The sequence below is a fragment of the Hemitrygon akajei genome, chromosome 7, assembly GCF_048418815.1.
Source record: "Hemitrygon akajei chromosome 7, sHemAka1.3, whole genome shotgun sequence".
NCBI lineage: Eukaryota > Metazoa > Chordata > Chondrichthyes > Myliobatiformes > Dasyatidae > Hemitrygon > Hemitrygon akajei.
Genome location: NC_133130.1, coordinates 127821488 through 127839548, shown reverse-complemented (window position 1 = coordinate 127839548; position 18061 = coordinate 127821488). Strand labels below are relative to the sequence as shown.

The window sequence follows — 18061 nt, the reverse complement described above, 5'->3', positions numbered from 1 at the left end:
CTATTCTGAGGCCGTCTTGTGATCTTAGACTCCCCCACCTTAGCAAACATCCACTCTACTGACATTCGATTGGTTTCAATGCAATCCCCCTCATTCTAATGAATTTTGGTAACTTTGAAGTATACAGAATCTCTAAACATTGAAAACTTAAGAGATCTTATAACCACTGGAATAAGAAGTTGATCGTATGCATTTCTGGCATTTGAGTTTCATTCAGATAATTTTCTTATTTTTGGAGGGTAAAGGAATTGATTTATTGAATATCTACCTTAATTAAAACACACATTGTGTAGTCCAGCCACTAAGGATGGAGAAGGGATAACAGTGTCACGTCATATGCGCTAATACATTCAACTCTCAACTCCTTTACGGGAATGCAAACTAGCGGTATGGAGATGTGATCCACTGTCACTAATCTCAGTCCATGAAGACCAAGAAGGACACCACTTTAACTGGGACACCACAGAGATTCTGGTGCAGGCAAACACGAAGCAGGCACGAGAATTTTTAGAAGCGTGGTTCTCCTCTGAATGTATCGAAATAGACATTTTCTATGAACCCCTAAGAGCCAAAGAAACGTGAGCCAATAGAATTCAAAGGTCAGCTGAATGGGTAGCCAATCAGAACCAAGGCAAGTGAACAGAGTGGGGGCAGGGGGCAGGTCGGCAATACAGTCAGTCAGACAGACATTATTGATCCCGAGGGAAATCGGGTTATAAACACGAGCACTCGGAGAGAAACACCAACAAATGTGCTTAGAGGGTGTCACCTTGACTGCATCTTAAAGCAAATTGCTAAGCTCGGTGAACAGTGCAACATGAAAAGCCTCAACCCGAGCTACAAATATTCACCACCATCTTAAACTGCCACTATCAGTTCAGCTTGCTGGATATTCCTTTGTATAGTTCAAAGGCAAAATTTAATCTTGCTCCCATATTTAATTTATCCAGTGGCAGCATTACTAATATACTGAAAATAAATGAAATTGACATTAGCAAGTTCACAGTTGTAATAATCTAATAATACTATTGCATAGGGAGTTTGACACTTAACGCCATGCCAAGAGAATGAACATGTTTAAGTGGCCATAGCCTTGATTAAAAAATTATAAGTTGCTTTGTTCTCATCAGAAGTTATTTATTCTATTTTATCATTATAATAATATACTTAAACACTGGCAATATCTCTAATAAAACTTATAGAGATGTAAATTAAAGTTATATAAGTATCCCATTGAGTGAAAGATTTCCTTCCTTTTAATTCTGTCATCTCCCACCCCTCCCCCTTCCTTTCCAGTCCTGCAGAAGGGTCTCTGCCTGAAACGTCAGTTGTTTATTCATTTCCACAGATACTGCCTGATCTGCTGAGTTCCTCCAGCATTTTGTGTGCATTGCTTTGGACTTTTAGCATCTATAGAAACTCTCATATTTATTTATTTCTTTTCATCCACCCTCAAGTTTTTGTCTCATTTTCCACTTTACACTTTTCTTGCTTAGGAGTGAAAATAAAACATTGAAATTTGGTAAAGATTTTCCTTCATGCAGGTTACCAAAATCAGATGTAGTTTTGGCCGATATGTATATCGTGTTTATCAAATGAACTATGCAATGGGAAACTATTCAGAAATTTGTCATATTGAGTTACACTCTTGGGACTGTGCAGCATTCATATGATAACCTAATAGATATTACAGTTAAGACTGTATAAATATACAACAGTTATGACGTTGTCCACATTACAGAAGAGACACTGAAAAATAGACAGCAACATCTCATTAAAATTAATTGGCTTTATTACAAATGATCCTCTGTATAAATCCATATTTCTGATGTGCGTAGGTCATGTTGCAGGAATCTTTCACCTATTCTTTGTCCAGAGTTGTTGGTAAATAGTTTTGTTTTGTGTCTCACCTAGGTGACCTTTCTGGTCAATCTCAGCAGGTTAGATGACCCTAATTTCAGCCATTATTAGGGGTAATAGAAATGGCCATATCATATGGAATGGATAAGATGCTGGACGCTGACAGCACTCACAGAACTAGGATGAACAAACAAGATTTGTTGGGAAAATGAAACTTTTTAGGTTTGTTTCAGTGAAAAGAATAGAGAAACCCTTCCCCGACCTGTGGAACATCTATGATTAGGTGCCAACTATTCTACTTACCAAGACTGTTCCCTTCCATGATCCTGACAGCAATTTACATACCGCCAAAGGCAGACGTTAAGTAGACACTCGAGATACTGAGTGCTGCCATCATCAAACAAGAAATAGCCTCTCCCGATGCCTTTCAACTCACTGTTGGAGACTTTAATCAGGCTTGTTCGAAGAAATCTCTGTCCGGTTATCATTAATATATCACCTGCAGCATGAAGGGTCCCAACATACTTGACCATTGCTATACTATGATCAGGAATGCATACAGTTCCATGCCCAGACTGCATTTCAGGAAATCTGATCGCATTCCTGTCCTTCTCAACCTGCATACAGGCAGAGGCTAAAGAGCAAGGCTCCAAAGATAAAGACAACAAAGAGGTGGTCACAGGAAGCAGAGGAGTAGCTACAGGCTTGCTTTGAGTAAGTGGACTGGGCCACATTCAAGGACTCATCATAGGATCTGAATGAATACACTACAGTTGTAAGGGATTTAATAAAAATAGTCGCAGACAAGTATGTTCTCACAACATCATTCAGAGTCTTACCCAGTCAGAAGCCCTGCCTGAGAAACAACTTGGATCTGTTCCAATTTGTCACAACAGGTCAATAGCAAATGCCATTTCATTGGCTCTTCACTCAACCCTAGAACATCTGAACAGTAAAGGTGTATTGATTATAGTGTGGCATTCAATGTTATCAATACCTCAAAACGAATCAATAAACTTCAAGATCTTGACCTCATACCTCCTTGTGCAACTGTGTCCTCAATTTCCTTACTTGCAGAAGCCAGTCAGTTCAGATCAGCAAAAATATCTCATCCACAATCTTCATCAGCACAGATGCACTACTAGACTGTGCTTAGTCCTCTGGTCTACTCGGTTTATAGTTTTTGACTCTGAGGCTAAGCAAAGCTCCAGTGCTATATTTAAGCTTGCTGATGACACCACTGTTGTTGGTCAAATCGGAAATGGTGATAAATCAGCATATAGGAAGATTGAAAATCTAGCTGAGTGGTGCCATAGCAACAACCTCTCACTCAAAGTCAGCAATAGCAAGGAGCTGATTATTGACCTTAGGTGGAGGAAACCAGAAGTCCATGAACCAGTCCTCATCGGGGGATCAGAGGTGGAAAGGGTCAATAGCTTGAAATTCCTCAGTGTTATCTTTTCAGAGGAACTGTCCTGGGTCCACCACATAAATGCCATTGTGACATTGCTTACTTAGAAATTCACAAGGATTCAGCATGTCATCTAAAACTTTTAAAAAACTTCTATAGATGGTGGAGAGTATATTGACTGTTTGCATCATGGCATGGTCTGGAAACATCAATGCCCTTGAACAGAAAAGCCTACAAAAAGTAGTGGATGCGGCCCAGTCCATCATGGCTAAAGCCCTTTCCACCATTGAGCACATCTGCATGGAGTGCTATTTCAGGAAAACAGCATCCATCATCAAAGACCCCCACCATCTAGCCATACTCTCTTCTTGCTACTGTCATACAGAACAAGTACAGGAGCCTCAGGACCCGTACTATCAGGTTCAAGAACAGTTATTACCCCTCAACTATCAGGCTCTTGAACCGAAAGGGATAACTTCTCTTAATTTCACTCACCCCATTACTGAACTGTTCCCACACCTATGGGCTCACTTTCAAGGACTCTTCATCTCATGTTCTTGATATTTATTGCTTGCTTGTTTGCTTGCTTATTTATTTATTCATTCATTCATTCTTTTCTTTTTGTATCTGCGGCATTTGCTGTCTTTTGCATATTGGTTGTTTGTCCATCTTTTTGGGTGTAGTGTTTCATTGATTCAATTGTGCTTCTTGTATTTACTGTGAATGCCCACAAGAAAATGAATCTCTGGGTTGTATATTATAACATATATGTACTTTCATAATAAACTTAATTTGAACTTTGAATGCTTGGCAACATAAAATGTTGGAGGAACTCAGCAGGCCAGGCAGCATTAATGGAGAGGAATGAAGAGTTGATATTTCATCAGAACTGGAAAGGAAGGGCAAAGAAGCCGGAATAAGAGCATGTGGGGAGGAGAAGGAGTGCAAGCTGACAGGTGATAAGTAAGACCAAGTGAGGGGAAGGTAGGTGAGTGGAAGGTGGGATATGAAGTAAGAAGCTGGGGAGGTGATGGGTGGAAAAGGTAAAAGGCTGAAGAAGAAGGAATCTGATAGGAGAGAAGAGTGGACCATGGGAGAAAGGAAAGGTGGGAGAGCACCAGGTGAAGGTTATAGGCAGGTCAGGAGAAGAGAAAGGATGAGAGAGGATCCAAAATGTGGAATGGAAGAAATGAGGTGGGGTTGGAAAACAATTTAGCAGCGATTTTGTAATATTGCAAATTTTGAAATCAAAGGTAGCTTTTTTTCTCTCTGTAGTTGGCCTGAGAAGGTCATGATGAGCCAGTACCTTTAACTCCTGCCTTTCTTCTGGAGGATCTGCTCCCTGGGTGTTGTTGAGAATGAAGTTTAAGGATTCAGATCCAGTGATGATAAAGGACTGGTGATATATTTCCAAATAAGGAGGTTGTATGAATTGGAGAGGAATTTGCAGATGGTGTTCTTGTGTATCTGCTGTCCATTTTCCTTGGTGATAGAGATATAGGCTTGGGTGATGCTGTTGGAATAGTCTGGATGAATAACTACCATGTATTTTGTAGATGGTATATGTGCAACCCTAATGCATGGTGTTAGGGGAAATGCTTAGAGAAATGAGTAAGTCCCAGTCAAATGGCTCCTTTGTCCTGGATTGTGCCGAGCACTTCTTTGGAGTTGTTGGCAAAGAAGTTGAGAGTGCTTCATAAATGGTGGAAAGGCCTTAGGATGTTAGGAAGTAGGTCACCTTAGCTCACCTGCTTGTACATGGATGGCCCTGAGTTTTTTAAATCAATTTTGGCCCCCCAGAATATTGATGGCAATAGTAATTGAACAACATGGAAGGTGGTTAGAAATGCCCACACCCTGACATTTCATGGCATGAATGCAACTTGTCAAACCAGGTCTGAATTTGCACTGGTTTTGCTGAATATAGATCTGGGCTGTTTCAGTTGCTGAGAAGTTATAAACTGGAATTGAATGTTGTTAATTCATAATATACCAGCTTCTAACCTTATGACAAAAGGAAGGCTATTCATGAAGTGACTGAAGATGGTTGGGCACTATCGTGAGTAATTCCTGCAATGATGTCCAAGGGCTGGGATGACTGATCTCCAATAGCCATAACCATCTTCCTTCATGCAAACATCTTTAATACATGTTATATTTTCCCTTTCTTACTTCTTACTGCCTGTTACACTGCTGGCGTTTAGGGCAGATCCTCCATCTCTGGCAGTGTTTAGGTCTTCCTTCATCATATCAGTGGCTTCTTCTCAGTTTTCACTACTGTCAGTTATGCAAGTCCCGGGTGGAGACTCGGGAATACCATCGCACTCAGATGTAGAAGGATTCTTCATTGCTCTTTCCATAAGTTTTGTTTTACCAGTCAGGGTTGTTAGCCCTGAGTTGAAGCCTCGAACATGGAGGACTGGTGGACCACTCTTAGTCTGACCTCTACCCTTTGACCTGTTTGACATCAATGACCCTGCCAAGAGTCAAAGCATAAAACCCTGATTCCAGCCTGCATAGCGCCCTGGGACACTGAGGCATGCAAGTTCCAAATCCTACGACAAGGTTGTGGTCCTCTTGGAGGATTTTCCTTTTGAGGCCTTTGATTTCAGTTTCATCAAGGCTCGTCGATGCCAGTGCCTGTCAAATGCTGCCTTGGATTTGTTCTGTTTATGAACAGGAAAAAATCTAGGCAGTTTTCCACACTGTTGTGTAGATGTCAATGTTGTAACCCGTAATGGACCTGCTTGCCTAGACATGCAGCTAGCTCTTTTGCAGAGGTCTTCAGCAACATAACTAGAGGGTTATCTGACTCCATAACATCAGCCACTTCCAGTGCTCTCAGATATTTCCTGATATGATGCGGAGTGTATGGAATTGGTGAGTGTCTGGTGTCTGAGATGATGGGGATCTCGGGAAGAAAGCTGAATCATAAATGTAGTACTTCAACTAAATGTGATGGCAAATGCTCCAGCGTGTTGTTGGCACGAGCATGCTGTAACCTGCCATCGATAACAATGGGGATATTCTTACAGCTCATTTTCCTGTTTAGCTATTAAATAGTCACCTGTCGTTCATGACCATATATTATGGGATTTCAGTGCTTTGATCTGATCTGTTAGCTTTAACTCACAGATATTTAACTATCTGTTATTGAGTACTTCAGTATGGCTACTTGGCCACTTCATTGAGCTGATATTACAGATCAAGCGGTTCAATTTAATTTCAGAGTATGTATACAATATACAACCTGAAATTCTTACTCTTCACAGACATCCACGTAATAAGAGACCCCATAGAACGAATGATAGAAACATCAGTACCCCAAAGCCTCCCCTCCCTCCTCCAACACACAAGCAGCAACAGAAGCATTGACCTTCCACCCCATTGCCCATTTTCATCAGCAGAAGCACTGACCCCTCCCCCTAATCCCCAATACACAAGAAATAGCATAAGCCGCTCCACCAGGACTCTCACCACCTGGTTCAGGAACAGTTTTACCATCAGGATCTTGAACAAAAGGAGATAACTACACTTAAATGAATCAAGATGATCTCACTTTAAGGTCTCTTTATCTTGTCACCTCATGTTCTTGTTATTTATTGCTATTTATTTATATTTGCATTTGAACAGTTTGTCGTCTTCTGCACTCTGATTGATCTTTCATTGATCCTGTTATAGTTACTATTCTATAGATTTGCTGAGTATGAATGCAGGGAAATAAATCTCAGGGTTGTATATGGTGACATATGTGTACTTTGATTCTAAAATTTTCTTTGAACTTTTCTGATTGAGAATTGATTGATGAAGATATAATCAACTAGATTAAATTTATCCTGTGTTTTAAAAGACAAGGCATGATAGCTTCTGTTGTGTTGAATGGATGCTGTGACTACTGTAACAATATTGCTAGAGGCATAACTATTTTTGTTCTGGAGCACTCTTCACTACTCTATCCTGGAGCTTTTCTCCCATACCCTTCACTGGATCCAGTCTGCATGGACTTTCCTTGATACCACATGGGAAGGAATGAGATTGTCTGAAGATTGCTTTCTGTCACAGATTCTTCTGCTTTGCTTTTGACAGTCTGTTGCTGTCCTCCATTTACCCTGAGCGTGGAAGTGTTCTAAAGCCACCTCCATCCACCCTTTAATTGTCCACCACCATTCATTACTAAATATGGCAGAATAGTATATATAACTCACACACATAGCACATAAAGTAATATTATGACAAATAAATTAACAACTAAGGCGTATTTATGACACAAGTTTAAAAAAAGCAGTATAACACTACTGCCACTTCTTACATGATGAGACCTGGGTGGTGGCAAGGAATTCAGTTGTCTCACAGCCTGGGGGAAGAAGCTGTTTCCCATCGAACAGTTCTTGTCCTAATGCTGCGGTATCTTCTACCTGATGGTAATGTTCTCACCTTGAAGAGAGGAAGTTGTGGATTTGTATCTTGTTTGACCCATCAAAGCAAGTGTTATATTGTCTTTTAGTTAGCAGTGTCTACTGCAAACAGTTCTGAGGGTATTATTTGAAGAAGATAATGAGCCAACTTTTATCTGGTCAAGAAAATTACTGACAAATCATCATTTAACACATTCTTTATGGGAATTTGTTGTGTGGAAATTTTCTACCTCAATTCATACGTTAGAATCAGAATCAGAATCAGGTTTATTATCACTGGCATCCCTTGTGAGATATGTTAACTTTGCAGCTGCAATATAAGATAAATATATTTTTTAAAAACTGAATTAGGGCAAGTATATATAGGTGTGTGTGTGTGTGTATATTAAATAGATAAGTTAAAATAAATAGTGCAAAAGCAGAATTTTTTTTTTAAAAAGTCATGAGGTAGTGTTCATGGGTTCAATGTCCATTTAGAAATCAGATGGCAGAAGAGAAGAAGCTGTGCCAGAATTGTTGGGTGCCTTTAAACTTCTGTACCTCCTTCCTGATAGTAACAATGAGAAGAGGACATGTCCTGGGTGGTGGGGGTCCTTAATGATGGATGCCGCCTTCCTGAGGCACCGCTCCTTGAAGATGTCTTATTACTTAAGATGATACTTAAGATGGGGCTGACTGATGTTACAACTTTGTGCAACTTATGTACTGGTCCCGTGCAATAACAATTAGAACAATAACCACATATGAAAGACAGTGAACTGGCTGTAAAGTACTTTGAAACATCCAAGAGCTGTGCTAGTCTTCAGAATTTCTTTTGTCTTCTAAAACTTTTTTTGCAGCAGAACTAAGCATTGAAACTTTGGTGTTACTTGGAATGCAGGAGATCAAATGTAGAATCAACTAACAGTAAAGAATAGAGAGGTCATTCAAGCAGATATCTGCTCACCACTCACCATGAAGTTATGACCACAACATGTGATTGTCAGGAAACATCAGCCATCTTACTGTGGTAAACTTTGTGCCACTTGATTTCATCTGCATTGTGGGATGTCACATAATCAGCTGTCATATGTGCTGATTACACAACTTGTTTCACAGACAATTGAATAAAAATCTTTGATCTTTCTCAACTGTGCCCTTTTTTGGATTTGTGTATGGCTAAACACCCAGTATTATTCCCCAATTCTAGTTAACTGGATACAGAGCTCTGAATGTTTGGATTAGAGAACTCAATTCACTGTATCAGTCAGAACCCATCTAATTATAACTAAAGTTTATAAAATTTCTGCAGTTCAGTTTAAACTGAGTTCATTCATTCTTCAGTTTCAAGATCCTGAGTGTCAATATCTCTGAGGTTATAACCATGATCCAACATATCGATGCAGCCAGAGAGAAGGCAAGACAGTGGCTATATTTCATTAGGAGTTTGAGGAGATTTGGTATGTCACCAAAAACACTCACAGATTTCTACAGATGTACCATGGAGAGCATTCGAACTGGCTGTATCACCATCTGGTATGGAAGGGTGGTACCTACTGCACGGGATCGAAGGAAGCTGCAGAGGGTTGTAAACTTAGCTCCATCATGGGCACTAGCCTCTGTAGTATCCAGGACGTCTTCAAAGAGCGATGCCTCAAAAAGGCAATGTCCATCATTAAGGACCCCGATCACCCAGAACATGCCCTCTTCTCATTGCTGCCATCAGGAAGGAGGTGCAGAAGCTTGAAGACACACACTCAGTGATTTAGGAACAGCTTCTTCCCTTCTACCATCCATTTTCTGAATGGACATTAAACTCATGAATGCTACCTCACTACTTTTTAAATTTTTTTTTTGCACTACTTACTTAATTTAACTATTGAATATGAATTAATATATATTTAATGTAATTCACAGTTTATTTCTATTATGTATTGCTTTGTACTGTTGCAACAAAGTTAACAAATTTCTCTACAAAAGCTGGTGATATTAAACCTGATTCTGATTCTGAACTCATTGCCTTTGCAGAGGAATTAATGCCATACATGTCTGAATTGCCCACTTTTGTCACTGAATTATAAAATGAAAATAATTTATGTTTTCTTCCTAATATGCTGGATTTCCTGAATTTTCTCTTCAAGGCAGGGGTCAAAATGATGGGGCAACATTTTAAAATACTTTAGAGCTCTATACCACTAAGTATAAAATTCATATTTAGTGATTATTGGAGCACAAGTTATTTATCTTGTGGATTCAGAAAATCTAATGATAAAACAACTACTTTGGTTATATTTAAATGTAATGGTTTCAGGTGAAAGGCAAATGCTTGAGAAGTATGCATATATACTGGCTCCGCTCCTGTCTACCCTGTATAACTCAGACTTTAGATACAACACTGAGTCATGTCATCTCCAGAAATTCTCTGATGACTCAGCAGTAGTTGGGTGTATAAAGGGAGGATAGGAGGATGAATACAGGGCCCTGTTGGAGGGGGTACTTTGTTGAACAGTTCAGCTGAATCAACAGCTCAACATCACTAAGCAAAGGAGATGGTAATGGACTTTAGGAAGACTAAACCTGTACTGCTCCCTGTTACTATTGATGGTGAGGAGGTGGATGTGGTGAGGATTTACAGGTACCTGAGGGTGCACCTGGATGACAGACCTGAGTGGAGTATCAACACAGAGGCTGTGTACAAGAAGGGCCAAAGTTGCCGCTACTTTCTGAGGAGACTGAACTCCTTTGGAGTGTGCAGGCCTCTCCTTCGCTTGTTCTACCAGTCTGTTGTCTCCAGTACAATCTTCTATGATGTGGTGTGCTGGGGGCAATGGCATCAACACAGATGATGCTAATAGCTCAAGAAACTGATTAGAAAGGCTGGCTCTGTTTCAGGAGTCAAGATGGATATACTGGGGGCTGTGGTAGAACAAAGGACCCTCCAGAAAATACTGGTAATTCTGGACAATGTTTCTCATCCTCTGCAAGCCACCTTGGCTGAACAGAGGAGCATTTTATGTAATAGATAGACAACTGCGCTGCTCCAAAGAGTGCTATTTGAGTTCATTCTTTACTTCAGCCATTAGGCTCTATAATGAGTCAAACTATAGCCGGGGAAGAGAAGACCCCTCCTGTAAGACTGTTATTAACCTGTGTTTACCAGAGCTCTGCTTAAGCTCTGTTTACCACACCCTGCTACTATGGACACCCTGTGCAATGCTACCATCACTTCCTACCTGGATGGTAAGAATGTGCACCCATTACTGTATAATATTATGGTAATTCTTGCACTACTATCTTATCAGTGTGAACTTGGAAATCTTGTAAATCTTGTAATCTCATCTAATATTTGTGTATCTGTGCACTTGTAATGCTACTGTGACACTGTAAGTTCCTTTGGGATCAATAAGATAACTATCTATCTAGAGTAGTACAAATTAACCTTTGGATTGGGGAGGCAGGGAAGTACTGTAAATATTCCTCTTTTCTACAAGTTGAAAGAAAATCAAAAGACATGTTGGATATCTGTTTAATTTCTGACCCTTAGGGTTACTGCAGGAGTCAAGAATGGTGAGCAGTCTTAATTCCAAGATTTCAGCTTACTTTAGAGTCCAAACAAATATATGAATTGTAAGCAAACTAAGTAAAGTGCTTAGAAATGATACTGAGAGGGGAATTAATGCTCAGGGGTGTAAGGCAGGAATAAAAGAAATAAAAGACAGCTCTTCTGAAAAATCTAAAATCTAATTGTGAGCTCTGCTAAAAGATAAAGATTATCTTTATTTGTCACATTTACATTAAAACATGTAATGAAAGGCCGGTCCTATGCTGTAATGTTCTATTTTCTGTGAAATGTGTCATTTTGCATCTGGGGATTGTGCTAGGGACAGTGCACAAGTGTCGGCACATTTCCAGCGCCATCATACCATATCAGCTGGTTCCGCAATGTATACTCGGCTCTACACCGAACTGGGGGTCTGGGGACAGACTCTCTGTGGACTTCAGTTCAGAACACTATTTGCTTGCATTATTGTTTGCATGGTTTGTTTTTTTTCTGCACTTTGGGTGTTCGACAGACTTATGTGTTCTTTTGGGTTTCTTTTGTAGCTGCCTGTTAGGAGATGAATCTCAAGATTGTATAATGTATATATACTTTGATAATCAATGTACTTTAAACTTCAAAACATTGCCAGTCTGATTAACAATTGTTGGTTATTCTGGCTTCAGTATGCATAGCTTCCCTCCCAGCAAATTTCTGTCAATCTAACCCATTTGATGTTAGTAATATTTTTACAAGCAACAAGCCTTTGAAACTCACAGGAACACTGTAGAAATGTGAACAGTGCCAACCATAATATGCATCAAATATTGTCAGTATATGCAGAGTTATATTGAGAACTTTGGAGCAGTTTTCAGCCCAGCTTGTAGAATTAGCAAAACCTGGCTACATATCTATTGTCAACAAACAGCAGCCTCGGAGGGATAATATAACCTTGGCTGGTAGAAGATAAAGCCCATGATTATGGATACTGGGTGCAGGAAATGAAGTGCTTTGATAGAATTGACACACATACTTAAACAGCAATCTGATATGTTCAAAGCAAATTCACTATCAAAGTACATCTATGTCACCATATACAACCCTGAGATTCATTTTCTTGTGGGCATGCTCAGTAAATCTATAGAAAAATAGCCATAACAGAATCAGTGAAAGACCACCAAACCTGGACATTCAACCAGAGTGCAGAAGACAACAAACTGTGCAAAACAAAAAGAAAGAAATAATAACAAATAAATAAGAAATATATATCAAAACATGAGATGAAGTGTCCTTGAGAGTGGTTGTGGGAATATTTCAATGATTAGGCAAGTGAAGTTATCCCTTTGGTTCAAAAGCCTGATGGTTGAAAAGTAATAACTGTTTCTGAACCTGGTGGTGTGAGTCCTTGGGCTCCTGTACCTTCTTCCTGATGGCAACAATGAGAAGAGAGCATGATCTGATGGTAAATGCTGATTTCCTACAACAGCGTTTCATGTAGATTTGCTCAATGGTTGCGAGTGCTTTGACCATGATGGACTAGGCTGTATTCACTATCTTTTGTTGGATTTTCATTTTGAGGGCATTGGTGTTTCTATACCAGCCTGTGATGCAACCACTACACATCTATAGAAAGTTGTCTAAGTTTTAGATGTCATTCCAAATCGCTGCAAACGCAGACCATTTGGCCCATAATGTTGGTGCCAACCTTTTAACCTTTTTCAAAATCAATCTAACCCTTCCCTTCCACATAGCTTCCATTGACCTTTCATCCAAATCCCTATCTAGGAGTCCCTTAAATGTCCCTAATGTATCTGTGTCTATCACTACCACCACCCACAGCATGTTCTATGCACTTACCACTCCCTGTTTAAAAATCCTGCCTCTGACACCCTGTCATACTTTTCCTCCAATCATCTTAAAATTATGCGCCCTTGTATTAGCCATTTATGCCCTTGGAAAAAGTTTCTGTCTGCCCACTCGATCTATGCCTCTTATCATCTTATGTGCCTCTATCAAGTCGCCTCTCATCTTCCTCCAATTTCAATTGGTTGGAATTTGCTGCATGATGACTTTCAAGGCTCACTTCTGTGTAAATGGTGTGTACCATTGTAATCTGCAAGTGAAATAGAGATTGAAACCTTTACAGTCTAGCAATCTTGCATTTTCTCACATAGAATTTTGTTTTGACAATCTACTCTGGGATTTTACTTGTGACGTGCCAATCCTCCTACATGTCAGGGATAATGATGTAATTAGAGTATTATTTGTGTAATGTGTTATGGGTCTGATTCTTAAAAGTGATTTCACAGGGAAATCGATGTATAGCCTACCCAGTACAGAACAGCTGGTATCCAAAGAAATATTTGGTTATTCTCTCGTGTCTATCATAGATATTCAGAGCAATCTAAACAAAATGCTGGAGAAACTCAGCAGGTCAGGCAACATATAGGGAAATGAATCAACAGTCGATGTTTCGGGTCAAAAATCTTCATCAGGACTGGAAAGGTAGGGAGAGGATGCCTTAATAAGGAGGGGAAGGGGAAGAAGGACAAGATAGAAGGTAATAGGTTCCTCAAGTTAATGAGGAAGTGGGGGAGAGGGGATTCAGAGTTTTTTTATTGTTAAAGATGGTGTGCTTTATAGATATTCCTTAATCTACTCATGATGTAATATTAGGATGTACAGATCAGCTGATTCACAAATTTGATCTTACAGTTGACACAAGGTTGCCCAGTGGCTCCATTTCAGCTTGGAGAAAGACAAGGATCAAATAAGCTTTGGAAGCTTCCTACTGGTTGTATTGAAATCCAGAGGAAGGGGCAACTGTAGACGTCCATACTGAGTTCATCTAGCCAAGCAAGTACCATGCTTGAGTAACTTGTCTCTAGACTTAAGATCACACATGAAACAATACAGAAGCCTCAGGCCACGCGCCACCAGGTTCAGCAACAGTTACTACCTCTCAACCATCAGGCTCGTGAACCAAAGGGAATAACTTCACTTTCTCCAGCACTGTGAAATGTTCCAACAAAGTATGGACTTACTTTTAAGGAATCTTCATCTCATGTTCTCAATATTTATTGCTTATTTATTTGTTATTATGTATTTATTTTTGTATTTGCACAGTTCGTTGTCTTTTGCACACTGGTAGAACACCCAAGTTGATGCGGTATTTCATTGATTCTATTATGGTTATTATCCTATTATGGATTTATTGAATATGTCCACAAGAAAATGAATCTCAGGATTGTGGTGTCATATATGTACTTGGATTATAAATTGTTACATGAAAGCAGGTTCACGGGTTTGGTGAGTGAGACAGAAGATACTAATTACAAATAAACAAATTAATCATTTATTTACAAACAGTGAAAGGTTTGACCAAACATTTAAGTCTCCCAAGTTACGCAAATTACAAAACTAAATATTCAACTAACTATTCAACTAAGTTAAGAGTGCGCGTGGAGCATACCTTCCCAATGGTTCTTCAGCACAGGTCGTGACCTAAGTCCAAAATGGACCTTGGGGACAAAGGATAGAGAGGCCAAGCCTCCTGCACGTGCTATTCATATACCCCCTGAGGTGCCCAGAACTGGAAATTGGTGCCGTGGCGTGTAAGGCAACCAATGGGAAAGAGCGGCCACAACTTTTAAACAGGCCAATCAATGGCCGACACAACAGAAGTGGCTTTCAATCAGCAAAAAAGCCAACCCCCCCCCCACATATGAAATCATTGTGGTCTTCAGGCATGCTAGGAGCCACACTCACATCCCCATCTACATCAATGGAGCTGTAGTGGAGCATGTATCAAGCTTCAAATTCCATGGTATCCACATTTCCGAGGATCTCACCTGGTCCCTGAGCTCCTCCATCCTGATCAAAAAGGCACAACAATGCCTTTATTTCCTGCAGAGCATCAAGAAAGCTCACCTCTGTCCCAGGATATTGATGGACTTTTATCACTGTACTATTGACAGCATACTCACCAACTGCATCTCAGTGTGGTATGGCAATTGTCCTGTATCAGACCGCAAAGCACTCCAGCGTGCAGTGAAATCTGCCCAGCGGACTATCGGCACCCAATTGCCCACCATTGAGAACATCTACCATAAATGCTGCCTGGGCAGGGCGAAAAGCAATATCAAGGATGCATCTCACCCTAACCATGGAGTTTTTACTCACCTCCCACAGTAGGCACTACAGGAGCCTCTGCTCCCGCACCAGTAGGCACAGGAAGAGCTTCTTCCCTGAGGCTGTGACCCTGCTGAACCTCACATCACAGCGCTAAGCAGTATTGCACCCATATTGTACTGTCTCAGTACTTTTATATTTGTGTGCTGTAGCACTTATTTTTTATTCACAGTTATTTTGTAAGTAACACTATTCTTTGCATTTGTCATTAGATGCTAACTGCATTTCATTGGCTTTGTATCTGTACTCGGCACAATGACATTAAAGTTGAATCTAATCTAATATAATCTAATATGACACAAATTTACTTTGAACTTTGAAATCAGTAAGGAAGCTGTCCACAGACTTGAGTCCTAATTTTATAATTGGAAAAAGTAATCTGGCTTGCTTTCTTTGTTATTCTGACCATTTCAAAATCGACAATTTTTTTCAAAAATAATCTCTCCCTTAAACTAATTTCATAATTCATTGTTACATCAGAAGTGAATGAACTGTTTTACAAGACATTTTGCAGTTTTTAATATGCCTTTAGATTTGGAACTGATTTTTTGTTTTCTTTTTCAGTGTGACAGTGAAAGTGACATTGACGACAAGGTAAGACTAATTGGGGTTTTTTTACTACCATGTTTGGTTTCAAAATATAGCAGATCCCAATGCTGACTGAGTGATTCAGAACCTGTGGAAATCTATATGTAATGTTTTCCACAGTGGTAAGTTTGATTTTTAGGAACATTTTCGTCTTGATAATAATGTAGCCTTTGCGAGAGTCTAGTTTAGCCAATGAAATTAGTCTACTGCACTGCAAAAGGTAGCTGAGGTGAGCAGTGATATCTGTTAAGTCAAGAATGTATCTTAAAGGACAAAGACTGGGAGTTAAGCTGACTGCAAGTCAAGTTTGCATTGATAGGACATGTCAAGTAAATGGCAGGGGCCTTAGAAGCTTTAGAACAAAGGGACTGTGGAGTACCAGTCCATAATTCGTTAAAAATGGCGTCACAGGTAGATAGGGTCTAAGCTTTTGGCATATTGGCCTTCATAAATCAAAATATTGAGTAGAAGAGATGGGATGTTATGTTGAAATTATATAAAACATTGGTGAGGCGTAATTTGGAGTATTGTGTGCAGCTTTGGTCGACTACTTGCAAGAAAGATATAGATAAAGATTACAGAGAAAAATTACAAGGATGTTCCCGGGACTGGAGGACCTGAGTTATAAGGAAAGATTTTCTAGGTTAGGGCTTTAATCCTTGCAACATATTGAAATAGTGCCATCCATCTATGAACCCCTAAGAACTAAAGACATGCAAGCCAATAGAATTCAAAGGTCATCTAAAGGAGTAGCTAATCAGGACTGAAGCAAGTAAACGGGGGGGGGGGGGGTGGGGGGAGGTGTTTATATAAACGCAAGCACTCCCAGAAAGAAACACCAGCAACTGAGCACTAAGGGTGTCAGCTTGACTGGCAATGAAACATCTGCAAACTAATTGCTGAGCTCAGTAAACACCACAACATCAGGGTTCTTTACTTTCTGAGCTGGCTTTCAAGGAAGTGACAGAATACATGTTTCTCTTGGGGTTTCATCACAGAATCAGAGAAACATAGAATTGTACACCACCAAAACCTCAGCTACTCCAAAAGTGGTGCCCTCTTACACAAATCACATTTGCCTGTGTTTCCTGTGTATCTCTGGTCCTTTCCTGTCCAAACATCCTTTAAACTCCACCCTTTCTTATAGGCAACATTCAGTGAATCTTTGTTGCACCATCTCAATTATTACCTAATACTTCTTGTAGTGGAGTAACCGGAACTGTATGATCCAACCAATCTTTTGCACAACTGCAACATAATATACCAACCATTATATTTAATGCCGTAGCCTATGAAGGCAAGTATTTAAATTCCTTCTTCATTACCCTGCCCATTTGTTGCCATTTTCAGTGAGCTTTGGACTTACACCCTAAAGTTACTCTGTCCTGATTAAACTGGTGTCCTTCTCGGTGTTCATGCACCAAGATCAGAGGCAATGGATCATGTCTCTGTACCACCAGTTTGTGTTCCTGTAAACAAGACAACTTGCGAAGGTTACGGCACAGGCAAACACAAAACAGGCATGAGAATTTTTTGAAGTCTGGTTCTCTTCAGATAACTCCATAAACAAACATATTAAAGCAGATGCCACCTACGAACCCCTAAGAGCCAAAGAAACGAGAGCCAATAAAATTCAAAGGTCAACTAAAGGTATAGCCGGTCAGGACCTAGCTAGGCAAATGGGGGACTATATAAACACGAGCACTCCCAGGCAGAAACACCAACAACTACATGGTGATGAAATGTCTGCAAGCTAATTGCTGAGGTCGGCAAACGCCTCAACCAGAGCTACCAGTATTCACCACCGTCCTATATAAAGAACATCTTAATTGACGTAACTATAGTCTTACTTGAGTAAAACTGGTTTCTGAAATATGGTTTTAATTTAGCTAAACCTGTTGGTTAATGTTATTACGTAACAAATTTTTGGAAGAAGGGTATTTTTGATAAAGGTTCTGAATTTTTAACAAAACGTGCACATTGACTTTGTTTTTAATTTGCATAATAAAATTTGTGAAGGCAGTTTGTGAAGCCTTTAGTGATTTGCTGTGCATTTTCTCCTGTGACATAGCTACAGTA

General features: G+C 39.8%; 1 protein-coding gene across 7 annotated transcripts in view; it reads left to right on the top strand.

Moving 5' to 3' along the window:
• Positions 1–18061, top strand: part of fbrsl1 (fibrosin-like 1) — a 994182-nt gene that overhangs the window by 680791 nt on the left and 295330 nt on the right. For all 7 annotated transcript variants that reach the window (XM_073051929.1, XM_073051934.1, XM_073051933.1 and 4 more), the window contains one exon: positions 15959–15988. In XM_073051929.1, coding sequence (XP_072908030.1) covers positions 15959–15988 — 30 coding nt within the window. The remainder of the gene's footprint in view (positions 1–15958; positions 15989–18061) is intronic.